The 27,417-nt window shown below is 50.3% G+C and overlaps 2 protein-coding genes across 6 annotated transcripts in view; one reads left to right on the forward strand and one right to left on the reverse strand.

Annotated features, from left to right (window-relative positions):
• Positions 1 to 47: 47 nt before the first annotated feature.
• LOC132832873 (suppressor APC domain-containing protein 2-like) lies at positions 48 to 20,588 on the forward strand. Of its 4 annotated transcripts, none has more exons than XM_060851074.1 (5): positions 48 to 1,092; positions 6,689 to 6,835; positions 9,445 to 9,546; positions 11,122 to 11,247; positions 19,960 to 20,588. In XM_060851074.1, exons 1-5 carry the CDS (start codon positions 1,015 to 1,017, stop codon positions 20,011 to 20,013), a joined length of 507 nt encoding a protein of 168 aa, XP_060707057.1. In that variant the 5' UTR covers positions 48 to 1,014; the 3' UTR covers positions 20,014 to 20,588. The 4 variants fall into 4 exon arrangements, with proteins under 4 accessions (XP_060707057.1, XP_060707055.1, XP_060707056.1 ...); XM_060851072.1 differs by lacking the exon at positions 19,960 to 20,588 and adding an exon at positions 16,865 to 17,702; XM_060851073.1 differs by lacking the exon at positions 19,960 to 20,588 and adding an exon at positions 15,577 to 16,836.
• A 2,788-nt stretch (positions 20,589 to 23,376) lies between these two features.
• The window catches only part of vars1 (valyl-tRNA synthetase 1), a 67,697-nt gene continuing 63,656 nt past the window's right edge, over positions 23,377 to 27,417 (reverse strand). For both annotated transcript variants that reach the window (XM_060851067.1, XM_060851068.1), the window contains exons 30-31: positions 26,075 to 26,224; positions 23,377 to 23,526 (exon numbers count right to left, since the gene is read on the reverse strand). In XM_060851067.1, the coding sequence (XP_060707050.1) occupies positions 23,458 to 23,526; positions 26,075 to 26,224 (219 nt within the window). In that variant the 3' untranslated portion in view covers positions 23,377 to 23,457. The remainder of the gene's footprint in view (positions 23,527 to 26,074; positions 26,225 to 27,417) is intronic.

A 27,417-nucleotide genomic window follows, 5' to 3' on the forward strand; every position in this document is an offset into this window, starting at 1 on the left:
CTCGGATTGGCGGGTGCCTGAGGCTCTGCTGTAGTCAGCAGTGTGTTGCCAGTGGGAGGGAGGGAGTGCTGGATGCTGCCTGCTGTTCAGGCCTGGGTGAAATCCGGAGTTCAGTTTGCTTTTAATCTCCCTGAGCCGGGGGGGGATAGGGAGGGCAGTCTCCTCTGCAGGCAGACAGTAACTCTCCCCCTTCTCATCGTGCCTCAGCCCTTTGGCATTCCACTCAGTCAGAGCCGAGTAACAGTGCTGCAGCTTGGGTCTGTGTGTGTGTGTGTGTGTGTGTGTGTGTGTGCTCGTGTGTGTGTGTCTGTGTGCATGCATGTCTGTCTCTGAGTGTGTGTGTGTGTCTGTCTGACTCTGAGTGAGTGTGCATGTCTCTGAGTGTGTGCGTGTGTGCGTGCCTGTCTGAGTGTGCTTGTGTATCTCTGTCTCTGAGAGTTTGTCTGTAATTTTCTGTCTCTGAATGTGCCTGTGTGTGTGTGTCTGAGTGTGTCAGTTTCTGACTACGTGTGTCTGTGTCTGTCAGTTTCCGTCTGTGTGTGTGTCAGTCTCTGTCTGAGTGTGTGTCTGTCTGTGTCTCAGTCTCTGCCTCTGAGTGTGTGTGTGTGTGTGTGTGTGTGTGTGTCTCTGAGTGTGTCAGTTTCTATGTGTGTCTGTGACTGTCAGTCTCTGTCTGAGTGTGTCTGTCTGTGTCTCAGTCTCTGTCTCTGAGAGTGTGTCTGTCTCTGATTGTGTGTGTGTGTGTGTGTGTGTGTCAGTTTCTATGTGTGTCTGTGACTGTCAGTCTCTATCTGAGTGTGTGTCTGTCTGTGTCTCAGTCTCTGATTGTGTGTGTGTTTGTGTGGCTGTCTCTGAATGTGTGTGTGTATGTGTGGGCCAGAGGAGGTGGTGAGACCAAGGTATTGGAGGGAGGGGTGACTGAGGGGGAGGATTGAAGGAGGGGGGGGGGATCAAACCCTGCAGCTTCTCCCCCTTCTAAGCCCTCCTTCTCCACCCTCTCCCCTCCCCATCCCTATGCCTTTGCCACCTGGCTACACCCTGGTCGTCATCCCCTTGCCCAGTCGCCTGGAAGCAACTGCTTTTTTCCTGTGGGTAAGTGCAATCTTCTTCATCCGCCTCACAGTCTGCGCAGAGGGAGAGGGAGAGAGAGAGAGAGGGGAAAGTGCTGGAGAAATTCAGGGGCTAGTGCAGGGAGAGAGTTAGCGTTTCCATTTCCAGCCTGACTCCCTTTTAGAACTGGAAGGGGACGGGAAAATTCTGTCTTTATTTAGTTTTGCATTTGACAGAGGGAGAGGCCCAGGGCAAAAGGGAGTGAACATGGAGGAGGAAAAGGAGTACAGGGATAATAATAAACGGTGCAAGTTCAGGTGAGAGAGAGAGAGAGAGAGATCTCCTTTTGGACAGCAAACCTCGCTTCCCTTTCCCATTTTGGAGTGTTTTTGTTTAATTCCCTGCTGCCTCCTCCCACTAACCAGGCGATCGGTGTTTCTGAAAGATGAAACGTGCTTTCTTTAAAAAAAACAATTAGACCAACTTGTTTGAGCAGGTTATGACTCATCTCTGGAGCAGGCGGGACTTGAACCCAGCTTCACCTCGCTCAGAGGGAGGGACACTACCACTACACACACGCAGCTTCCCCCCTCCCCCCGGCTATACTCCACATGAGCTGATCACTTCGAGAGCCCACCGTCTGGGAGACCTTTCTCTGGCTCTGAGTGTCTGTTGACCCTGCAGGAATGTGAAAGGGTGTCCCTACTTCTGTGAGGGCGGTGTTGACACAGCTGGGGCCCTGCTGTCTCAGAATCCCGGGAACAGGCTGAGGAATCATTCTGTTTTTCAGAGGATCCTGAAACTTAGACCCCTCCTTCCACACTCATGGCATTTTTAAAGCGAGCTGGGGGAGAGGGGAGGAGCAGCGTTGTGTTAAAGTCAGAGCTGAGTTCAGAAATGATACTGGGAAACGCTTTACAATCCAGAGCAGTTCACCGCGAGAAAACAACTAAGATTTTGCGGATAAGTCAGTTGCTTTGATTTATTTATTTATTGTCAAGCGCGTCTTGTTATAAGACACGGAGAAAAGTGTTGCTGAGTGCCCCGGCGCCATCTTAAACCACAGAGAAAACAAACCAAAACATACAATACAAAGGCAGAAAACTGAAGGAATACAATGTCCAACTTGACAGTCCTGCTTTTTTAAGTCAGGGGTCATGGGCTTGGTAGCCTGGCACAGGTCCCCTTCACCACGCTGTCGACCCTTTGATGCCATCTATCTCCCACCGATGTAAAAAGTGAGGTCTGCAGATGCTGGAGATCAGAGCTGAAAATGTGTTGCTGGTTAAAGCGCAGCAGGTCAGGCAGCATCCAAGGAACAGGAAATTCGACGTCTCCCACCAATGCCCTTACCACAATGAGTGATAGAGTCATAGAGATGTACATCACGGAAACAGACCCTTCGGTCCAACCTGTCCATGTTGACCAGGTATCCCAACCCAATCTAGTCCCGCCTGCCAGCACCCAGCCCATATCCCTCCAAACCCTTCCTATTCATATACCCATCCGGATGCCTCTTAAATGTTATAATTTACCAGTCTCCACCACTTCCTCTGGCAGCTCATTCCATTCACGTACCACCCTCTGTGTGAAAAAGTTGACCTTTGAGTCCCTTTTATATTATTTTCCCTCTCATCCTAAACCTATGCCCTCTAGTTCTGGACTCCCCCGACCCCAGGGAAAAGATGTTGTCTATTTATCCAATCCATGTCACTCATAATTTTATAAACCTCCATAAGGTCATCCCTCAGCCTCTGACGCTCCAGGGAAAACAGCCCCAGCCTGTTCAGCCTCTCCCTGTAGCTCAGATTCTCCAACCCTGGCAGCATCCTTGTAAATCTTTTCTGAACCCTTTCAAGTTTCACAACATCCTTCTGTTAGGAAGGAGACCAGAATTGCATGCAATATTCCAACAGTGGCCTAACCAATCTCCTGTACAGCCACAACATGACCTCCCAACTCCTGTACTCAATACTCTGACCAATAAAGAAAAACATACCAAACGCCTTCTTCACTATCCTATCTACCTGCGACTCCACTTTCAAGGAGCTATGAACCTGTGCTCCAAGGTCTCTTTGTTCAGCAACGCTCCCTAGGACCTTACCATTAAGTGTATAAGTCCCACTAAGACTTCCTTTCCTAAAATGCAGCACCTCACATTTATCTGAATTAAACTCCATCTGCCACTTCTCAGCCCATTGGCCCATCTGGTCAAGATCCTGTTGTAATCCAAGGTAGCCCTCTTCGCTGTCCACTACACCTCCAATAATTTACAAGGATGCTGCCAGGGTTGGAGAATCTGAGCTACAGGGAGAGGCTGAACAGGCTGGGGCTGTTTTCCCTGGAGCGTCGGAGGCTGAGGGGTGACATTATAGAGTTTTACAAAATTATGAGGGGCATGGATACGGTAAATAGACAAAGTTTTTTCCCTGGGGTCGGGGAGTCCAGAACTAGAGGGCATAGGTGCTCAAAGTTTGAGAGAAGATTTGTAGCTCGGGTGCTCATTGTTGTGGTTCTGTTTGCCGAGCTGGGAATTTGTGTTGCAGACATTTCGTCCCCTTTCTAGGTGACATCCTCAGTGCTTGGGAGCCTCCTGTGAAGCACTTCTGTGATCTTTCCTCCGGCATTTATAGTGGTTTGTATCTGCTGCTTCCAGTTGTCAGTTCCAGCTGTCCGCTGCAGTGGCTGGTATATTGGGTCCAGGTCAATGTGCTTATTGATTGAATCTGTGGATGAGTGCCATGCCTCTAGGAATTCCCTGGCTGTTCTCTGTTTGGCTTGTCCTTTAATAGTAGTGTTGTCCCAGTCGAATTCATGTTGCTGGGTATCGGGTCCTTCGTCCTGGTGAGTTGTTGTCTGAGAGTGGCTGTTGGTTTATTTATTCAATCAATAAGCACATCGACCTGGACCCAATATACCGGCCACTGCAGCGGACAGCTGGAACCGACAACCGGAAGCAGCAAATACAAACCACTATAAATGCCGGAGGAAACATCACAGAAGCGCTTCACAGGAGGCTCCCAAGCACTGAGGATGTCACCTAGACAGGGGACAAAACATCTGCAACACAAATTCCCAGCTTGGCGAACAGAACCACAACAGGGCATAAGTTTAAGGTGAGAGGGGGAAGATATAAAAGAGAGCTAAGGGGCAACTTTTCACGCAGTGGGTGGTACGTGTATGGAATGTGCTGCCAGAGGATGTGGTGGAGACTGGTACAATTGCAATATTTAAGAGGCATTTGGATGGGTATATGAATAGGAAGGGTTTGGAAGGATATGGGCTGGGTGCTGGCAGGTGGGACTAGACTGGGTTGTGATGTCTGGTTGGTGTGGACGGGTTGGACCGAACAGTCTGTTTCCATGCTGTACATCTCTATGGCTCTATGTCTCGGTGGCTAGTTCTCCCTGTATTCCATGAGATCTAACCTTGTTAACCAGTCTCCTATGGGGAACCTTGTCAAATACCTTTCTGAAGTCCATATAGATTACATCCACCACTCTTCCCTCATCAATCCTCTTTGTTACTTCTTCAAAAAACTCAATCAAGTTTGTGAGACATGATTTCCCACGCACAAAGCCATGTTGACTATCCCTAATCAGTCCTTGCCTTTCCAAATACTTCTACATCTTGACCCTCAGGATTCCCTCCAACAACTTGCCCACCACCGACATCAGGCTCACCGGTCTATAGTTCCCTGGCTTGTCCTTACCGCCCTTCTTAAATAGTGGCACCACGTTAGCCAACCTCCAGTCTTCCGGCACCTCACCTGTGACTATCGATATAATTATCTCAGCAAGAGGCACAGCAATCACTTCTCTAGCTTCCCACAGAGTTCTCTGGTACACCTGATCAGGTCCTGGGGATTTATCCACTTTTAACTGTTTCAAGACATCCAGCACTTCCTCCTCTGTAATCTGGACATTTTGCAAGATGTCACCATCTATTTCCCTACAGTCTATATCTTCCATGACCTTTTCCACATTAAACATTGATGCAAAATGCGTGCTTAGTATCTCCTTCATCTCCTGCTCCTCCACACAAAGGCTGATCTTTGAGGGGCCCTATTCTCTCCCTAGTTACCCTTTTGTCCTTAATATATTTGAAAAAACCCTTTGGATTCTCCTTAATTCTATTTGCCAACGCTATCTCATGTCCCATTTTTGCCCTCCTGATTTCCCTCTTAAGTATACTCCTACTTCCTTTATACTCTTCTAAGGATTCACTCGATCTATCCTGTCTATACTTTTTATATGCTCCCTTCTTTTTCTTAACCAAATCCTCAATTTCTTTAGTCATCCAGCATTCACCATACCTACCAGCCTTCCCTTTCACCCTGACAAGAATATACTTTCTCTGGATTCTCGTTATCCCATTTCTGAAGGCTTCCCATTTTCCAGCCGTCCCTTTACCTGCGAACATTTGCCCCCAGTCAGCTTTTGAAAGTTCTTGCCGAATACCATCAAAATTAGCTTTCCTCCAATTTAGAACTTCAACTTTTAGATCTGGTCTAACCTTTTCCATCACTATTTTAAAATGAATAGAATTATGGTCGCTGGCCCCAAAGTGCTCCCCCACTGACCCCTCAGTCACCTGCCCTGCTTTATTTCTCAAAAGCAAGGCAGGTTTTACATCCTCTCTCGTCAGGACATCCCCTCACTGGATCTCGCCAACACAGCTGCTGCCAGGTAGCGACGCAGCCCGAACCCCCCTCCGATGCTGCTGTGAGTCAGCGCTGAGATGCAGGTCCTTGTCACATAATTAAAAGCAGGGCAGGCGGGAGGGGCAGAATGGCCTCCCCTTGTTCCATTTGTTGGAAATACATCCAAACTGTTAGCGCGGTCCACACCCTGCACACCACCTCCAACTGAACTCTCATCTGTCTGAGTGCAAGCCAGGCTCCCCTGATAAAAAACCACTGCCAGAGTGAAATTTAATCTGGATTCACTGTTCTGTGGGCCCATTGTTTGGAGCAACTCTGCACCACTTTCTGTCTGCTCCTTTGTAGTCAGCAATGTCAGTTCAAACAGGCCATTGCGAGCACCACTTTATAGGTTATCCCATACCAGAGCTCCCGAACATCCCTGGGAAGGGGCACTCAAAGCCCTCCAACCCCACCAGGCAAAGGGAGGTCATTTGGGGAAATTTAATGGAACATTTAAAAGAATAAGGGTGTCTCAACTCTGGGCTCCAGCGTCTGCAGTCCTCACTTTGCCCGACTTCAAAAACAAGAGGAACCTAAACCAGCCCCTGGGGCAGTTGTGAGGGGTAGATCTACCCCACTGATCTACCCCTGGGTAATTTGGGGGGGGTCACCTCTGTTTTTTGGGGGGCAAAGCTGGGAGGGAGGGGAGGGGTGGGTTGAGGTAAGGAAGGTCTCTGTGGTGAGTTGTGGTGTGCCCACCAGACGTCAATCATCATTACTGTTGGCCACATAGACACACGGGCACCCCCAGTGATGCCCACATGACCTCATCTGGACTTGGCAGGCTGTGGGCAAATCACATCTGCTCTCTCTCTCTCTCTCTCTCTGACCAGCCAATGGGAGAACCAATGGGAGCTTGCAATTCATGGAAGTGATCTGGTGACCTGTGTGACTCAGGAGAGAGTGCCACCTCACCGTTCTTGTGTGTTTCAGCTGAAGCGTATGAAGGAGTTGGAGCAGCAGCGTGATGCCCTGTGGTACGGCCTGGGTATGGTGGAGCAGGCACGGGACTGGTACCAGCAGGAGATCCACCAGGTCCAGCAGAGACTGAGGCACCGCAGCGAGACCTCCGGGGAGAAAGTGAGCAGGGTGCTGCCCGCAGACATTAGGTCTGGTCCATGCTTTCGGGCGGTTGGCGTCCCAGGGAGGAGGATGAGGTGTAGGAAAGTGGGGTGTTCTGTCCTAGAGAGGTACTCTGCCAATCTACCAGCTCAACACCATTTTCCTTGCTGCCTGTCCCTAATTTCCTTGATGGTCTTTAATATCTAGAAATCTGTCTTAAGTATCATCGATGCTTGAGTTCTCAAGACCCCCCAGGCTAGAGAATTCCTAAGGTTTTCCACCTTCTTCCTCCTCTCCGTTATAAAAGGTCCATCTCTTATTCGGAAACTGTCACTCCCCTCCCAGCCAGCATGGGGCTAACCACCTTCCTCCATCCAAACCCCCTGTCGAGTCCCGTAAGGATTTTGTCAATTTCAACGAGATCACCTCTCGTTCTTCTGACCCGTGGCCAGTTCAGGCCCAGAGCCCTCCAGGACAATCCCACCAACCCAGGGATCGGCCGGCGAACCCTTGTTTGTGTTCCCTATCTGGATAGGTGACTGAGAGTAAAGAGACCAGAGATCCTGAGACAGTCCGGAGATGTGGGGCTGGGCCAGGAAAAAAGCAGTTGACAACCTCTACCACCAGAGGGACAAGGGTGTCAAGGGCCCCTGTTCTGATGTGGTAACTCCTCCAGCATTAGTTTAGGCCAATACTCGGGAATTTGGAAGAATGAGGCGAGATGAGGTACTCAAGACAATAAAAGGTGTGGATAAAATAGACATGGAGCTTCCAGTTGTGGGGCATTCTGGGACAGAGCTGAGGAGAAAGTCTGTGGAATTTGCTCCCCCAAAGTGTGTTGGACGCTGGGACAGCGAGTAAATGTAAAGGGGAGTTAGACGGGTTTTCAATTGGTAATGGGTTGGAGGGTGAGGGGGAGAAGGCAGGAGGAACCATGATCGAATGACGGAGCAGACTCAATGAGCCGAATGGCCCAATTCTGCTTCTATTACATGAACTTATGAGTGGGTACAAGTGCGGAACTCCTTTGCCTCTCCCCCGCCAACTCCCTAAATATGGTTCTGTTCACCGAGCTGGGAATTTGTGTTGCAGACGTTTCATCCCCTGTCTAGGTGACATCCTCAGTGCTTGGGAGCCTCCTGTGAAGCGCTTCTGTGATGTTTCCTCCGGCATTTATAGTGGTTTGTCTCTGCTGCTTCCGGTTGTCAGTTCCAGCTGTCCGCTGCAGTGGCCGGTATATTGGGTCCAGGTTGATGTGCTTATTGATTGAATCTGTGGATGAGTGCCATGCCTCTGGGAACAGTGCCTATTGTACCTAGACCCCCACGGGCTGCGTTCCATCAAGAGAAAGTGGCCCAATGAACATCCGCATTGGCAGGAATGTGACCCCTCTCAGCTCCTCCTTGAGTCTGATCTGACCCAGAGCACCGTGACCTTGCACCAAGGGACCAGGCCACTGAAACATTCCTCGACAGACAAGGGGGAACCAAATCCCGTTGTCGTTAGCACCAATGTGAACCACAGCAGTTCTCCAGCCAACTTCTCACCCTCACCCCCTTGTGGCAACGTACGTTTCTTTGTAAAATCTGCCCACATCAGTCTGGGGCTCTGCACCTAGGTGGCAAATCACTGTTTATTTTTGTCCCTCACATAGTTGACCAGGAATCCCCCCCCACCCCCCACCCCACCCCATGTTGGAAGGACTTTGCAGGTGGATATGGACCCTGTTTGGCCTCCTTTTGTATACACCCTTCCTCAGGGACCAAGTCCCACATTGAGCCTGAAACCCAGGGCCTCCTGGTCCTGAACATCTCCACCCTGTGAAAGAACAAATGGGCGCACTGAGTGATGGAGCAGGTTCAAGAGGCTGTATCTCTTGTCTCTGCTTCAACTTGCTATCCGTTGGAGGAGCCAGAGGCTAAGGGGGAGATTGAACGTCTGAATAACATTTAACTTTGGAGGGTTTGATGACATGAAGTGGGATTAAAAATGGCCATAGCTGGAGAAACTCAGCAAGTCTGACAGAGTTAGTCTCCCAAATCCACACACACAAACACACTCACTCACACATATACACACACATACACAGACACACTCACTCACACATACACACACACATACACAAACACACTCACACACATATACACACACATACACAAACACACTCACTCACACATACACACACACATACACAGACACACTCACTCACACATATACACACACATACACACACACAAACACACACACAAACACACACACACACACACACAGACACATAGACACACTCACACACACACATATACACAGACACATTCACTCACACACACAGACACACTCACACACATATATACACACACATACACAGACACACTCACTCACACACACACACACAAACACACTCACTCACACATATACACACACATACACACACACACAGACACATAGACACACTCACACACACACATATACACAGACACATTCACTCACACACACACACACACACATACACACACACACACACACACACATACAGACACACTCACACACACACATTTGAGAGGTGGAATCGCTTGTCAGAGTATTCATTTTCTTTCTGTCTCTCCCTCCTGCCCTGTCCTTCTCTTTAGGAACAGGCCTCCATGTCTCTCGTGAACCATCCATCCCTCCTTCAGGACAAGATCCAGCACGTCAACTGCTGCCTGAGTGACTTCATCTCGAGCGCAGACAGGGTCAGTGCCTCGCTATCGGTTCTGTTACTCCTTACTGAACATGGGGAAAACTGAAAGCTTTGCACACCCAGCACACTTTCACCACCCCTGCCATACCTTCAAAGTATCACATCCTGTCGCATTGTGGGGACTGCACTGAACGGAAAGGAAAGGATATACAGGCGGTTTTGCAATAATGTGGTAGTAACATTCTCATGCAATCCCGTTTTATAAGAAACCTGTGGAATAGCAGCACCAAACTAACAGGGTCGGAATCATGTTATAACCAACGCATGCTTTAAAATTTCGTGCGATAGAAACAGTGTCCCCAATTCAACAATGGCATTGCAGTGAATTTGTGTCAATGAAATGTGTTACACTTGTAATAATGATGAATTGTTATTGTAAGGCTGGCAGAGGCAGGGATAATGATGGGCCAGGACACTGGGAAAGACTCCGTGGTTCTCTCCAAGATAATCCAGTGGGATCTTTTCGAGAGTTCCGTATAAAACCCCCTCCAGACGATAGCTCTTCTGTAGGTGCTGCACTCCCTCTGACTCATGGAATCATAGAGATGTACAGCACGGAAACAGGCCCTTCGGTACAACCCGCCCTTGCTGACCAGATAACCTAAATTAATGTAGCCCCATGTGCCAGCACTTGGCCCATATCCGTCTAGTCCCTTCCTATTCATATAATCATCCAGGTGCCCTTTAAATGTTGCAATTGTACCGGCCTCCTCCACTCACTCACCTGGATGTGAACAGGAAGGGTTTAGAGGGGGTTGAAAAATGTGTTGCTGGAAAAGCGCAGCAGGTCAGGCAGCATCCAAGGAACAGGAGAATCGACGTTTCGGGCATAAGCCCTTCCTCAGGAATCCTGCTCCTTGGATGCTGCCTGACCTGCTGCGCTTTTCCAGCAACACATTTTTCAGCTCTGATCTCCAGCATCTGCAGTCCTCACTTTCTCTCAGGGTTTAAAGGGATATGGGCTAAGTGCTGGTAAATGGGACTAGATTAAGTTCGGCTATCTGGTTGGCATGGACATGCTGGGCAGAAGGGTCTGTTTCTGTGCTGACTCTGTGGGTCTAAGAGGCTGTTAGATACAGTTCTTAGGGCAAATCGATCAAAGGGTTTAGGGGAGAAATTGGGAATGGGGGCTAAGTTGGATGGTCAGCCATGATCATATTGAATGGGGGAGCAGGTTCGAAGGGCTGAATGGTCTCCTCCCTCTCCTGTTTCATTATAAAGAGAAATATTTATTTTGTTTTTGATTAAGGCCGGGTTTACTCAAAATTACTGATGCTCTTGTTGGATTCGCAGTGAGACATCTGCAGGGGCACATCTCGAACGCTTTGCCAATCGATGATAAAACCCACTGGGCAGGGAAGGGGGTGGAGGCGAGAAATACACCCCATGCCTCCTCCTTAAATCGAGCGGCCGTGCGCTCCGTTAAGTCAGAGTGGGGGAAACCCCCGCACCTCCAACGTGCCAAACAAAACCTGTGGTTGGAAGTGCAAACTGAGAACCGCAGTGGGGGGTGGGTGGGCCGGGGGTGCGTGTTCCTCGTCACCTGAACAGTTCTTGCTTGTTACAGATGTTTTTACCACACTGCCACACGGGACAGGCTGACCCAGAACCTCTGGCCCCGAGAGCGAAAGTCAGGAGGTCCCAGCGACAGGACCTGGAGGCACTGAAACAGCACAACTACTGGCTGACCAAGGTAGGGAATACCTGTGTGGATTATTCACCACCAACGGCCCTGAGGGGACTGTCAGACTTGGAGGCTGTCAGGCAGGAAGGGCTAATGGACATTTCCCACTGACAAATGCCAGTCTGAACAAGGCACCATCCAGCCTGATCTCAGCTGCATTGGTCCAGTCCCAATGATTGATTAATACAACCAATAGGTGGCATTCGCTGGGGGTTGTTAGGCAACACAGCTACAAAAAGGGAGACCATTCAGCCCTTCCAGCTTGTCCTGTTCATTCAATGAGATCTGAGCTTTACCCTCACTCCATCCACCCACCTTGTCTTCCCTTCCATTAATAACCTTAGCCAGCAAAACTCAGATCAGTCTCAGATTTCAACTTACTCATCGCTGACTGTGGGAGTTAATTTGCTGCTTCTTTTCTGTGAAGGACACATTTCCTAACACACAAACAAGGAGCCATTCAGCCCCTTGAACCTGCTCCTCATTCTATGAGACGGTGATCTGGTTTTGCACATTCTCCTCCTCCTGAGGTAACCTTTCACCCCCTTACTTAGTAAGAATCCACCTCCCCCTGCTGTAAAAGTACTGTTCCTGATTATTGAGGGAGTTTGTTTTGAAGACTCAACTCTGAGGGAAAGAACATTTCTTCTCATATCTGTTTCATTTGAGTGGCACCTTATTTTTAAACAGCGCTCCCCCCGCCGTTCTAGATTCTAGATTCTTTCACAAGAGGAAACATCCTCCCCACAAGCACCTCGTTAAGACCTCTCAGAATCTACAATTCTTCACTCAAGTCTCCTCTCCCAGTATTCAGCAAATACAGGCCCTGCTTACCTTCCCTGTGTACCTTCCCTGCGTACCTTGTAAAACAAGCCATTCTGTAACCATTGATATAGACGTAGAAAAGTACAGCACGGAACAGGCCCTTCGGCCCACGATGTTGTGCTGAGGTTTAATCCTAATGTAAAATATAATAACTTAACCTATGCACCCCTCAACTCCCTGCTCTCCATGTGCCTGTCCAGCAGTCGCTTAAATATCCCCAATGACTCTGCTTCCACCACCATCGCTGGCAACACACTCCATACATTCACAACTCTCTGTGTAAATAACCTACCTCTGACGTCTCCTTTATACCTTCCTCCTAAAATCGTCAAACTATGACTCCTCATACCAGACAAGATATTCCACAGAATGTAAGCAGCCAAACTCCCAGAGGCTGCTTCCTTGTTGGAGGGAGAGGTCAGCTGGTGAGTTTAAGATAAGGGTCACTAAGCCTCAAAGTGAAAGGTCAGGTTAGGAAGACGAGTCCTCAGTCGGGAAATTGAACCCTCCTGTTTTGGTCACTTTGCTTTGCAAACCAGCTGTCCGGCCAACCGAGCTACCAAATCTAACTTTACTTCCGAAAACTAACGCAACTGACACGACGTCCACCTCCTTCGACTCTCTCCACCCCCCCCGATGCTCAGTAGCAGCAGTGTGTACCATCTACAAGATACCCTGCAGAAACTCCCCAAACATCCCATCACTCCACCCCCCGACACTCAGTAACAGCAGTGTGTACCATGTACAAGATACCCTGCAGAAACTCTCCAAACATCCCCTCCCTCCACCCCCCGACACTCAGTAACAGCAGTGTGTACCAGCTACAAGATACCCTGCAGAAACTCACCAAACATCCCCTCCCTCCACCCCCCGACACTCAGTAGCAACAGTGTGTACCAGCTACAAGACACACTGTGGAAATTCAGCAAAGATCCTCAGACAGGACCTTCCAAACCCACGGCCACTTCCATCCAGAAGGACAAGGGGCAGCAGATCCTTGGGAATCCCACCCCGTGCAAGTTCCCCTCCAAGCCCCTCACCATCCCAACTTGGAAATATATCAGCTGTTCTTTCAGTGTGGCTGGGTCCCAATCCTGGAATGCCCTCCCTAAGGGACATTGTGGGTCTCCCTACAGGCTAACGACTGTAATTGTTGAAGAAAACAGCTCCCCACCAACCCCCTTGACAGACAATTAGGGCCAGGCGATGGGCACTGGCCCACCCAGTGATGCTGCAAACCTGCAAAGGAAGGAGAAATAACCTTTTGGTAACCCAATGGAAGCCTTGGTAACATTCTGTGAAACTGTGCTGCATTCCTTCCAAGGTCAGTCTGCTATTTTGGAAGGCGTGGCTGCCAAAACCACACACAGTGCTCCAGATGTTGGCAAACATGGACCTCTGTACAACTGTATGTATTCCACCACAAAGGCTAACATTCCTCTCACCGCTCTGAGTAGATTTTGTACTTGCTGACTGTAGGCTAGTCCCTGCAAATAAAACTCAGATCTCGCCTGTGTCACAGCAAAATACATAACCTTTTAAAGACAGCTTTAAAATCCATCTGTCTGCATTTTACCCATTTATTTAATCACTTTCCCCTTTATCCTTTTTGTTGCTGTTAACTCTGTGGAGAGTCAGTCTGTGTTTCATCCGCAAATTTGGATTTCCCGGCGATCAGAACCTAAGATCCAGGAGCAGGAGTAGGCCGTCTGGCCCCTCTCCAGCCTGCTCCACCATTCAATAAGGTCATGGCTGATCTTTTCATGGACTCAGCACCACTTACCCTCTTGCTCACCATAACCCTTAATTCCTGTTCCAAAATCTATCTTTGCCATAAAAATATTCAACGAGATAGTCTCAACCACTTCCCTGAGTAGGGAATCCCGCAGATCCCCAACCCTCTGGGTGGTGAAGTTCCTCCTCAGCTCAGTATGAAATCTGCTCCCCCTCATTTTGAGACTGCGCCCCCTAATTCTAGTTTCACTGCCAGTGGAACCATTCTTCCTGCTTCTATCCCATCCATTCCCTTCATAATTTTATATGTTTCTGTAAGATCCCCTCTCATTCTTCTGAATTCCAATCAATATAATCCCAGTCTGCTCAGTCTTTCCTCAACTCGGGAATCAACCGAGTGACCCTCCTCTGCACCCCCTCCAGTGCCAATACATCCTTTCTCAAGTAAGGAGACCAAAACTGCACGCAGAGCTCCAGGTATACTCTCACCAGCACCGTGTACAGCTGCAACATAACCTCCCTGCTTTTAAACTCCATCCCTTTAGCAACGAAGGACAATATTCCATTGGCTTTCCTAATGACCTGCTGCATCAGCAGACCAACCTCCTGTGATTCCTGCACAAGGACACCCAGGTCCCCCTGCACAGCAGCATGCCGCAGTGTAACGCTGAGATTCATCCCCAAGTCTGTCAGTTAGCATCATACTGACAAGCTGTGTCTCTTCTCCTGGTTCCCCCTCAGAGTTTCAGTTGATGTGGTCTGGTGACTGACCCTCTGACCAAGCAGTGGAAGCAGATGCAAGACTACCTCTTGAAAATGGGAATTTGAGATGTGGATGAAGATGAGAGAAAATGAAAAATTAGATACAGACGAGGTGCCGCATTTTGGAAAGGCAAATCAGGGCAGGACCTTCACACTTAATGGGAAGGTCCTGGGGAGTGTTACTGAACAGAGAGACCTTGGAGTGCAGGTTCATATCTCCTTGAAAGTGGAGTTGCAGGTAGGTAGGATAGTGAAGAAGGTGTTTGGTATGCTTTCCTTTATTGGTCAGAGTATTGAGTACAGGAGTTAGGAGGTCATGTTGCGGCTGTACAGGACATTGGTTAGGCCACTGTTGGAATATTGCGTGCAATTCTGGTCTCCTTCCTATAGGAAAGATGTTGTGAAACTTGAAAGGGTTCAGAAAAGATTTACAAGGATGTTGTCAGGGTTGGAAGATCTGAGCTACAGGGAGAGGCTGAACAGGCTGGGGCTGTTTTCCCAGGAGCATTGGAGGCTGAGGGGTGACCTGATAGATGTTTACAAAATTATGAGGGGCATGATAGGGTAAATAGACAAAGTCTTTTCCCTGGGGTCGGGGAGTCCAGAACTAGAAGGCATAGATTTAGGGTGACAGGGGAAAGATATAAAAGAGACCTGAGGGGCAACATTTTCACACAGAGGGTGGTACGTGTATTGAATGAGCTGCGGATGTGGTGGAGGCTGGTACAATTACAGCATTTAAGAAGCATCTGGATGGGTATATGAATAGGAAGGTTTGGAGGGATATGGGCCGGGTGCTGGCAGGTGGGACTAGATTGGGTTGGGATATCTGGGTCAGCATGAATGGGTTGGACCAAATGGTCTGTTTCTGTTCTGTATGGGTTGATGAGAGCCAAGCCCATATGTGTAGGGAATGGGATAGACTACCTGAGGGGCTGTCGTTGGGCTGAACAGACTCTACCCTAACCCAGAGGCTCTGTACACATAGTGGGGTGACCCTCTGTGTTGTTGTTCCAGGTGTACCCTGATATGGAAACACAAGTAGGCCCCAATCTTGTGTCTTCCCCTCACTGGGCTCGTCTGCTGGATTCGTCACAACAATTCAAAATGAGGTTCCTCAACTGACCTGATTTTGTTTTTATTGATTCATGGGATGAGGACATCACTGGCTCAGCCAGAATTTATTGCACATCCAAAATTACCCAAAGGGCAGTTAGGAGGCAACCATGTCATTGTGGCTGTGGAGTAACATGTAGGCCAGACCAGGTAAGGACAGCAGTTTCCCTTCCTGAAGGACATTAGTGATCCAGGTGGGTTTTTCCAACAATGGATTCATGGTCATCATTAGACTCTTAATTCCAAATTTTCAATCAAATTCAGATTCCACCAGCTGCCGTGGCAGGATTTGAACCGAGGTCCTCAGAGTCTCTGGATTAGCAGCCTAGCAGTAATACAACTAGGCCATCACTTCCCCATGACCCAGGCTGCTCGAAAACATAGACCAGGTTTCTCTGCTCAACAAGAATGACTAATTATTACAAGTAACTCGACTCTAGCCTTAAGAATTGGTTAAGCACATTCGGACTATAACACCTCAATTCAACTCTAATCCCTTCTAAACCTTTCCTTACACACAGACATAACAGACGTAGAAGGGGATGGGGAAATTCACAAGGAGAAAACACTGACGAATTGGTTCAGTAATCTTTGTTCACATGATCTGTTGAGATGGTTCCTGCTGATCGGGAGGTTTTTGTTCTTTATCATTACAAATCAACTGGTTTGTAAGAGACACAGAGTGGCTGGTTCCCTGACAAGAAGTCCCTGATTTACCAGTTAAAAGTCACAACTGCTGAAGGCAAGATTAACTTCAGGTTTAAGATGAGTTTTGGCTGCAGAGAACAGAGAGATACCTCCAGAGCTTGTGGTGATCTGACCCCCGCTCTCTATCTTGTTCTCAGCCACCATAGCTCCCCATTTCCCTAAGCTACCAGTTACCTGTCAACCAATCACATGGTTACGGCTGGGCAAAAGGGCTTTGTCATCAACAACTGGTCACTAGTCCTTTGACCAATCAACACTTTTGTCCATTTGGATTCAGAACCCTTGGTCTTCTGTTAGCCCGCAGTCAATTCCATAACTGTTTGCTCAAGCAGCTGTGGGAACACTGCTTGTTGTGAGAGTACGCTTTCCAAAACATCAAGCAATTTACGTGCAGGGATTCCTTCACCTTTCAGTCCACAACGTAAAAATAGACGACAGTAAAGAGGCACAGTCTTTACTGCTTGGGGTTTCTGACCCACAGGAGGTGTCCAGGAAAAGCCAGAGGATCACTCAGTTGGAACACGAGAAGGCAATTCTCATAAAGCAGCTACTGGACGACCAGCTGGAAGGTTATAGCCACACAGCCTGTGACAGCTCCACCTTCGTCTAAGCTTCCCGAGACTTCAGTCAATAAGGTCATCACTACTGGGGGGGGCCAGGGGGGTGTCAGGAGAGCCCTGGGCCTCCCCCACCCCCACCACCCCCCCCGTTCTTCAGGCTGAATGTGGGGGAGCTGCACCATTGTCACTGAGGAATCAGAGGATGGCGACAACGCAGGAGGATAGGCAACTGTGCCATTGCATTGGGGCTGGAGGTTAAAGGTAGAGGACGCGTGAGGGGGCTGGGAGAGGGGATTGGGAGAAACTGTTGGAGAACTAAAAGGCCCAGAGTTCAAGTGAATGACAAGAGACAGAAACATGGCTAGTGTGTGGGGTGTGGAAGAGGCTGTGATGGGGTGGGGGGTGGGGGGAGCAAATTGGAGGACAACGGGTTACTCAAAGAGGGAAATTACTGCACTGGGGGTGGGGGTGAGTGGAAAAGGGGTAAGGGAGAAAGGGCCCAGCATGGGCACGATGGGTGAAATGGCCTCCTGCCTTAGGTGACCATTCTCTGATTTGATGGGCAGCGATCCCAGAACACCTTCATCTTGTCTCCTGTCCGTCTCCTTATTCCCTGGGGATGAGGGAGGGTCCCAGTGGGGAGAGAGAGGTGGTGGTGGAGTGGGGACAAGGATGATGTTGGTAGAGAGTTCCCAGTCACCCACCCCAACAAAATGGTGCCCGCTGACTCTGTAAGCCCCCACCAAACCCCACCCCAACCATACCCCCTCCCTCCTCTCAACCCCTTGCTTTTTGCAGTTGAATGCGCCTCCCCAGGTCGGGATAACTGGGCTGGCTAGGGTCACCCCGGGCTCAGTCAGAGGGGAGGGGTCATTCTCAGAAGGAATGAGATGCTCAGGGAGGGAACCAGGGTCTTAAGGGAGTCCAGGCAAGCCACAATTACTGGAGAGGAGGGTCTGAGGGATGTGGGATGGGGAGGAAAGCAGGGTCTGTGAAAGTGTGTTTGGCCTGAGGAAGTTACACAGAGAGAGGGGGAAGATGGGACGGGGGGGGGGGGGGGGGGGGGAGGGGAGCAGGGATGTGGAAGGTGACAAGCTCTCACTGCCTATTCCACAACTTCAGAGACAATGTGCTCACAGGCATCTACTCCTGGGGGAACATCCCACTCACCGTCACGAAACACAGACACCGGGAATCGGAGGGAGACCTACCTCCCCACATTCACTAAGCCTCACTTCAGCTCATGGTATCGCCCCCCTACTCCCAGGCCAGCAGTTCCAGAGAGCATGGCAGTCTGTGAATAACACAGGAGCCACACGTTGCTAAACACACTCACACACACACACACACACACACACACAGAGTGAGCGTTGGAGGAGACCTCAGCGGGATATCAGGAGAGCTCAGCTGTCATACTGCCTGGTGAGCACAGCCCTCAGTCTGACACTTCAATAAAAAGCTTCACTTTCCTACCCCCACCTGGTCTGATTGCGGTCTTCTTTCTGAGTGATTTTGTTGGGGACGGAGGGATTGGCCGAAGAGTTGGGGGTTACAATCTAACTCACAAGAGTGTCATGGATGTGTGTGTCTCTGGCTGGGCCCAGCATTTATTACCCTGCCTTGAGAAGGTGGGGGTGAGCTGCATTTATTGCCCTGTCCCTAGTTGCCCCCCTTGAGAAGGTGGAGGTGAGCTGCATTTATTGCCCTGTCCCTAGTTGCCCCCCCCTTGAGAAGGTGGGGGTGAGCTACATTTATTGACCTGCCCCTAGTTGCTCCCCTTGAAGGTGGGGGTGAGGTGCATTTGCTGCCCCTGTCCCTAGTTGCCCCCCTTGAGAAGGTGGGGATGAGCTGCATTTCCTGCCCCTGTCCCTAGTTGCCCCCCTTGAGAAGGTGGGGGTGAGCTGCCTTCTTGAACCGCTGCAGTCCATGTGCTGTGGGTAGACCCACAATGTCCCTTAGGGAGGGAATTCCAGGATTGGGACCCAGCCACACTGAAGGAACGGCCGATATATTTCCAAGTCGGGATGGGGAGGGGAACTTGCAGGGGGTGGTGTTCCCATGGATCTGCTGCCCCTTGTCCTTCTGGATGGAAGTGGCCGTGAGTGTGGAAGGTGCTGTCTGAGGGTCTTTGGTGAGTTTCTGCAGGGAATCTTGTAGATGGTACACACTGCTGTTACTGAGTGTCGGGGGGTGGAGGGAGGGGATGTTTGGGGAGTTTCTGCAGGGTATCTTGTAGATGGTACACACTGCTGTTACTGAGTGTCGGGGGGTGGAGGGAGGGGATGTTTGGGGAGTTTCTGCAGGGTATCTTGTAGATGGTACACACTGCTGTTACTGAGTGTCGGGGGGTGGAGGGAGGGGATGTTTGGTGAGTTTCTGCAGGGTATCTTGTAGATGGTACACACTGCTGTTACGGAGTGTCTGGGGGTGGAGGGAGGGGATGTTTGGGGAGTTTCTGCAGGGTATCTTGTAGATGGTACACACTGCTGTTACTGAGCGTTGGGGTTGGAGGGAGGGGATATTAAAGATGGGGTGAACAAGATGCTATCAAGTGGGAGATCACACAGCAACTGTGTTGGCCTTGCTTTCAACAACGTCAACCATCTTCCTCTCAGCCCGGTACGATCCCCAACCCAATCCAATTCCTGACTTCAACTTGACCAGGACTCCTTGATGTCAAGGGCCCTCACCCTCACCTCTGATTTCAGCTCCTTGGTCCACGGGGCAGAGGATATAGGGTTAAGATGAGAGGGGAACAGGACCTAAGGGCCAACCATTTCATGCAGAGGGTGGTATGTGTACGGAATGAGCTGCCAGAGGAAGTGAGGGAGGCTGGTACAATTACAGCATTTCAAATGCATCTGGATGGGTCTATGAACAGGAAACATTTCAGGGGATATGGGCCAAGTGCTGGCCAATGGGACTAGATTAGGTTGGGATATCTGGACAAGTTGGACCGAAGGGTCTGTTTCTGTGTTGTACAACTTTATGACTTGATAACATCTCTTCGTTGCAGCCCGCACCTTATAATGGATTATCCAAGAGATGGCAACCTCTGACAGGTTACTAACCCACCCCCACCCCCCTCAGTCCTGCAGCTTCCCCCCTAACCAGCATCCAATAAACAGAACAGCTGGGAGAGTGGACGCACCGGCAGTGGACGGATTTGCAGATAGAGCTCTTATCTACAATGGCCATCTGTTTCCCAGGCTGGTCCCTCCTGTCCCCCACTCTAACACACTGCTTCATGTACACACTACCCTTGGAAAGAGAATTACAAAATAAATTCTATTGGAATTATTCTGAGCAGCTGAGAGACCCAAAAAAGCATTTCTAACATTTCACAGAGAGATAACTGTTTTCACATCACTGAGCGAAAACGCTGATCCGCATTTCCCACAGACATTTGACTCCAAAGATCTAAAAAAAGAGATTAAGGCGGTTTTTGTTGGCAGCAACATGAAGCCAGATTATGTATGTTCTGACAATGAAAGCTGCAACAATCTGTACACGTTGGAACAATGGGGACAGGTATTTGTCAGCTGTTTTACCAACAAGTGCCCTCTCCAGGGTCATCACTGACCCATGTTTGCCCAGAGGGTAAATGGCACCCTCTGAAAATCAGCACACCGTAAAGCTTTACCCATTATTCACTCCACAATCAGCAATGTAGCACTGACTCTTTTTTTTCTGCCAAGTCGGATGTCTGTGAAGGGAGTGGCACGATGGCTCAGTGGTTAGCACTGCTGCCTCACAGCGCCAGGGACCTGGGTTCGATTCTAGCCTGAGGCAGACTGTCTGTGTGGAGTTTGCACATTCTCCCAGTGTCTGTGTGGGATTCCTCCCACAGTCCAATAATGTGCAGGCCAGGTGAATTGGCCATGCTAAATTCCCCATAGTGTTAGGCGCATTAGTCAGGGGTACATATAGGGTAGGGGGAATGGGTCTGGGTGGGTTACTGTTTGGGGGAGGGGAGGGGGGGTCAATGTGGACTTGTTGGGCCGAAGGGCCTGTTTCCATACTGTGGCCTCGTAGGATTATCGCTGGATTGTGAATCCAGAAACTGGATTCGAATTCTGCCTCGGCCATTTGAATTCAATTAAAATCTTGAATTAAGAATCTAACGGTGACTATTGTCGGGGAGGGAGGGAGGGTGTGTGTGTGTGTGTCCGGTTCACTAACGGGAAAACCCATCAGGACTGACATATGAAGAAAGATTGGGCTAGTACTCACTGGAATTTAGAAGAATTGGGAGGGGGTGGGGAATCTCCGAGAAACATACAAAAGGCTAGATGTGGGAAAAATGTTCCCAATGTTGGGGGGAGTCCGGAACTAAGGGGTCACAATCAAATAATAAGAGATAGGCCATTCAGGACTGAGATGAGGAAGAATTTCTTCCCTCAGGGAGTTGTGAACCTGAGGAATTCTCTCCCACAGGAAGCTGTTGGGATCAGTTCATTAGATAGAGGGAGCTGGATGTGGGCCTGGTGGCTAAGGGGGATCAAAGGGGAGAGGGTAGGAATGGGATACTGAGGTAGCATGATCAGCCCTGATCATACTGAACTGTGGCACAGTTTTGAAAGGCCAAAGGGCCTACCTCTATGAATGTCCTTCAGGGAAGGCAACTCTCATCCTTCCCTGGTCCAGCCTGTGTGTGAGCCAGATCCACAGCCAAGTGGTTGACTCATAAGAAACTTGAAAGGGTTCAGAAAAGGTTTACAAGGATGTTGCCAGGGTTGGAGGATCTGAGCTACAGGGAGAGGCTGAACAGGCTGGGGCTGTTTTCCCTGGAGCGTCGGAGGCTGAGGGGGTGACCTTATACAGGTTTATAAAATCATGAGGGACATGGATAGGATAAATAGGCAAAGTCGTTTCCCTGGGGTCGGGGAGTCCAGAACTAGAGGGTATAGGTATAGGGTGAGAGGGGAAAGATATAAAAGAGACCTAAGGGGCAACTTTTTCACACAGAGGGTGGTATGTGTATGGAATGAGCTGCCAGAGGATGTGGTGGAGGCTGGTACAATTGCAACATTTAAAAGGCATTTGGATGGGTATATGAATAGGAACTGTTTGGAGGGATATGGGCCGGGTGCTGGCAGGTGGGACTTGATTGGGTTGGGATATCTGGTCGGCATGGACGGATTGGGCCGAAGGGTCTGTTTCTGTGCTGTACACCTCTATGACTCTAAATGCCCCCTGGGTAATTAGGGACGGGCACGACATACTGGCCTGGCCCTCATCCAACGAATGAATAAAAATCTTAACATACTAATGTTCTTGCCCACCACCTGGACTGGGTGGGACAGTGGGTCAGACACTGTCCTTTCCACCACCCTCCCCCGCTAACATCAGCTCTAAACCCATAAAAAAGATGACAAGTGTTCTTAATGAAACAGTCAACCTTTATTGAAACTCCATTATCTGATAGCTGGAGAACGCGGTAAACATGACCGAAACGGACAGAGAGAGAGACAACTAAAGGACAGGTGCGTGTGAGCATCAACGCTTACCGATCGCAGGAGAGGGAGGGAGGAGGAAAGGTTGGTGATAAAGTGGGGTGGAAACAAGATTGTAACTTCTGTGCAGTCCCACACAGACCTGACCGTCCCTGAAAGTGGGGTGTGTGTGTGTGTGTGTGTGCACGTGTGCGTGTGCGTGAGAGAGAGAGAGACTGAAACAGACCTGAGACATGTAACAGCTCCAACAGGGGAGACACTCCCCAAACATTCACTTGCCGTATCTCCCTGTAGGGTAGCGGTTCACTGAGTTAGGAAGTCATCTAATTACCTCTCCCCATCCCACCCCATTAACCTGGGGGTTCACCTTGACACCTCCCCCCCGTTCTTTGTTCCCATCTTTCCCTTCACCTTGTCCCTTTCCTGAATCCCCCAAATCCCCAAGAGACAGAAATCCAAAACTCAGGGCCAGGCCTCCAGTGAGGAGGGGGAGCACAAGAGGCAAAATGAGGTCAGGTTTCGCCGATTTTTACCTGTTGGATAGATCTGGGAGTGACCTGTGGGTTTCCTCCAGCAGGCGATCTCTCCAGGGACCCAGTTCAGGCAGTCACTGACCCGTGTGGAGGATTCCCTCCACTAGGTTCGACCACTGAACCTGGGGGTAAAAAAACATCACCCCCAAACTCCAACATTGCTGTCCTCACAAAAACAGTGCACCCCGTCTCTGTGCCTCAGGCAAAAACTGCCGCCCCACCTGCTTCAGCCCGGGAGTTCTGGTGGTTGGGGTGGGAGAGAGGGGTGGAATGGGAACAGTGGAGCAGAAATTCCCAGTTCGGAGTAGGGCACTCCCCCACCCCGGATGAGGATTGGTAAGGATCCACCGTATCACGAGGTCACGCATCATCCAACAACCAGCCTACCCACCCCCCCCTCCCCAAAACCACATTCCCAGTACCCCCTACCCCCCCCCACCCCCCACAGTTAAGGTCCGACAGCAGGACCCCCTCTCGCCATCTCTCACACGGGCTGCGGGGAGCGGGGTGGAACCCGAGAGCCCGTCAGATCATCTTCTCAAAATTCCTGATTCCTTCTTCCACCTTCTGCAATTCCATCTCCATCTGCTTCAACTGGGAAAACAAAACAGAGCAGGTAAGGCACCGGGCACAGAGGATGGAGGGGAGACTGGGGGGTGGAGGAGACCGGGCTGGGGGAGCGCCAGGGAGAGAGTCAGGGTGAGAGTGGGGAGTGACGGGAGGGGAAGCAGGGAATCAGGGAAAATAGCAGCGAAATCGTCCGTGACCTCGTGAAGGCAAGGAAGGGGGCGTGGGGTGGACTCTATTTCAGAAAGGCATCTGGTGAGCAGGGAGTGGGGAAACCATTCTCACCCAGCGGCTGCTGAGGGTGGGACACCCACGGCCTGGAGCACAGGCTGGGGGGGTTGAGGATGATCAGACCAGCCACGAAGTGACTGATTGGAGCAGCAGACTCGATGGTCTGAATGGCTTCTGCACCTACATCTAAATGCACGCAAACAAACTCTCCCTCATCGTCTCCAGCTCAACCGTTCATCCAAAGGGAACAGTTTCTGGCCATCGCCCCCTCACAATTTGGAGCATTTCAGTTAAATCTCTTGGCCACCTTCTTGAACCGCTGGAGTCCATGTGCTGTGGGTAGACCCACAATGTCCCTTAGGGAGGGAATTCCAGGATTGGGACCCAGCCACACTGAAGGAACGGCCGATATATTTCCAAGTCGGGGATGGGGAGGGGCTTGGAGGGGAACCTGCAGGGGGTGGGGTTCCCATGGATCTACTGCCCCTTGTTTTTAGATTAGATTAGATTACTTACAGTGTGGAAACAGGCCCTTCGGCCCAACAAGTCCACACCGACCCGCCAAAGCTCAACCCACCCATACCCCTACATTTACCCCTTACCTAACACTACAGGCAATTTAGCATGGCCAATTCACCTGACCCGCACATCTTTGGACTGTGGGAGGAAACCGGAGCACCCGGAGGAAACCCACGCAGACACGGGGAGAACGTGCAAACTCCACACAGTCAGTCGCCTGAGGCGGGAATTGAACCCAGGTCTCAGGCGCTGTGAGACAGCAGTGCTAACCACTGTGCCACCGTGCCGCCCATGTTATTCTGGATGGAAGTGGCCGTGGGTTTGGAAGGTGTTGTCTGAGGGTCTTTGGTGGGTATCTTGTAGCTGGTACACGCTGCTGTTACTGAGTGTCGGGGGGTGGAGGGAGGGGATGTTTGGTGAGTTTCTGCAGGGTATCTTGTAGATGGTACCCTGGACTTCCCTCTCGAAGGGACAGGGAGGGTCTACCTACAACACATGAACTGCAGTGGTTCAAGAAGGCAGCTCACTGATACCAGAACAGTTAGGGATGGGCAAGAAATGCAGTCTGGCCCAGCTCACTGGAACCACCACCTTCTGAAATGGAGGGAAAAATTCCATCCTTTGCACTTCTGGTTTTGGGAGCGGACTTTGGTATTCCCATGCATTTGCTGCCCTTATCCCTTTTGTCAGGAACGTTATCAGTCACAGAATAAAAGGGACAGGGACCCTGAGGATACGAGACTGTGCGAGTGACGGCTAACAGAGAGTAATGGCTAATGGATATTGTTCAGGCTGGAGGAAGGTGTCAAGTGGTCTTCCCCAGGGCTTGTCCTGATATTTATTAATGATCGGGATTTTGCTGGGCAGGGGCCAATTTCCAAGTTTGCAGTTGACACCAGACTTAGGAGAATTGTAAACTGTAAGTGGGGGGTCAGTGTGGAACTCTGAAACGACAAGTTGGGGGAAGAGGGAGTAGATGGTGGTCAATGCAGAGAAGGGGGAGGGGTTGCACTTTGGTGGAAAGGACATTGAGAGACAATATAAAATGGGAAAGGGGGCAATATTAAAAGGGGTGGGGCAGGAGCAGGGGGAGCTGGGGGTAAATGTGCACAGATCACTGAAGGTGGGGGGACAGGGAGAGGGGGCAGTGAGTAAAGCACACAGTGCCCTCGGGTTTATTAACAGGGGCACAGAGTACAAGAGCAAGGGGCTGATGCTGAACCTGTCCCAGCCCCTTGTTAGACCCCAGCTGGAGGATTGTGTCCAGGTGTGGGCCCCACATTATCGGGAAGATGGGGAACACGCCGGAGAGAGAGGGCAGGAGGGATTTACAAGGACGGATCCAGGGATGGGGAAAGGTCAGCGATGAGGAGAGATGGAAGAGGGTGGGAGTGTTCTCTCTGGGAGAGAATGGGGCTGGGAGAGGGAGATCTGAGACAGGTTTTCATAATCCCGAGGGGGGGGAGCTGGACAGAGGAGGGAGGGAGAAGCTGTTCCCACTCGGAAAAGGAACAGGAACAAGAGGGGGGTTAGATTTAAAGGGATGTACAAATGGAGGGAGGGTGAAGTGAGGGAGAGAGTTTCTCACCCAGCGGGTAGTGAGGGTGGGGAATGTACTGCCTGGGAATGGAGGGGGAGGGGGCAGGTTCAACTGAGGCATTCCTGAGGGACAGAGGATGGAAATGGGGGGCTCTATCAGTCCAGCCAGGGAGCAGCTTTAACATAAGGGTAACCCCAATCAGCTTCTCCAGAACCTGGTCCATTTCACCCACGATGCCTGGGGACATCACTCCAATCAGACCAATCGGGGCCACTCGGCCCTTACCTTCTCTGCATCCAGCTCCTGGATTTTCTGAGGCACTTTGGTGCTGTAATCAGCTTTGGATATTTTCTCCCTGAGCTTCGTAATCTGCTTCTGAACGTCGGACTGCTTCGCCCGGAGCTTCGTGACTTCCTTCTCCGCATCGATCAGCCCCTGGCAAACAGGTAGGTCAGAAACTGGTCGGTCAACCAAACTCTCACCGTGTCATCGCCCCGGCAACACGACAGCACGGGAGAGCGGAGAGGGCGACCAGGGACAGCAGGAGTCAGGGTGGGAAGGACAATCGGAGAAAACAGGCGAGGAGGGAGGGAGGATTTGTTCGAACCTCATGGTGATCGTCAAACAAGGAACATTTCCTTCTCTCAAAGAGTTCCGGGTCTTGGGAATTCCCTTTCCAGGATCTTTACAGATTTTTGAGGGCGAGGGAGATGGATTCTTGATGAGCAACGGGATGGAGGATTATCGGCGATGGGCAGGAATGGAGAGTCAAGGTTAACATCAGGTCAGCCATGATCTCACAGAGTGGGCGAGCAGGCTGGAAGGGCCGAGTGGCCAGCTGCTGTTCCTTGTCGGTCCAGATGAACGAAGAGCCCAGAACATGCTGTGGTTTGATTTGATCAGCTGATAAAGCAGTCTTAAAAATTAACCAAAAAAAAACGGAATTCCTTATTGTAAAGGCTATACCTGTGCACGTCAGTGAGGGAAGGGGGGAAGTTACTCAGGGCCAGATTCATAGAACATAGAAAAATACAGCGCAGTACAGGCCCTTCGGCCCTCGATGTTGTGCCGACCCAAGCCCACCTAACCTACACTAGCCCACTATCCTCCATATGCCTATCCAATGCCCTTTTAAATGTCCATAAAGAGGGAGAGTCCACCACTGCTACTGGCAGGGCATTCCATGAACTCACGACTCGCTGAGTAAAGAATCTACCCCCAACATCTGTCCTATACCTACCACCCCTTAATTTAAAGCTATGCCCCCTCGTAATATCTGACTCCATACTTGGAAAAAGGTTCTCATGGTCAACCCAATCTAAACCCCTAATCATCTTGTACACCTCTATCAAATCTCCCCTAAACCTTCTTTTCTCCAATGAAAACAGCCCCAAGTGCCTCAGCCTTTCCTCATACGATCTTCCTACCATACCAGGCAACATCCTGGTAAACCTCTTCTGCACCCGTTCCAGTGCCTCCACATCCTTCCTATAGTATGGCGACCAAAACTGCACACAATACTCCAGATGCGGCCACACCAGAGTCTTATACAACTGCAACATGACCTCAGGACTCCGGAACTCAATTCCTCTACCAATAAAAGCCAGTACGCCATATGCCCTCTTCAC

The sequence above is a fragment of the Hemiscyllium ocellatum genome, chromosome 35, assembly GCF_020745735.1.
Source record: "Hemiscyllium ocellatum isolate sHemOce1 chromosome 35, sHemOce1.pat.X.cur, whole genome shotgun sequence".
NCBI classification, from domain to species: Eukaryota; Metazoa; Chordata; class Chondrichthyes; order Orectolobiformes; family Hemiscylliidae; genus Hemiscyllium; species Hemiscyllium ocellatum.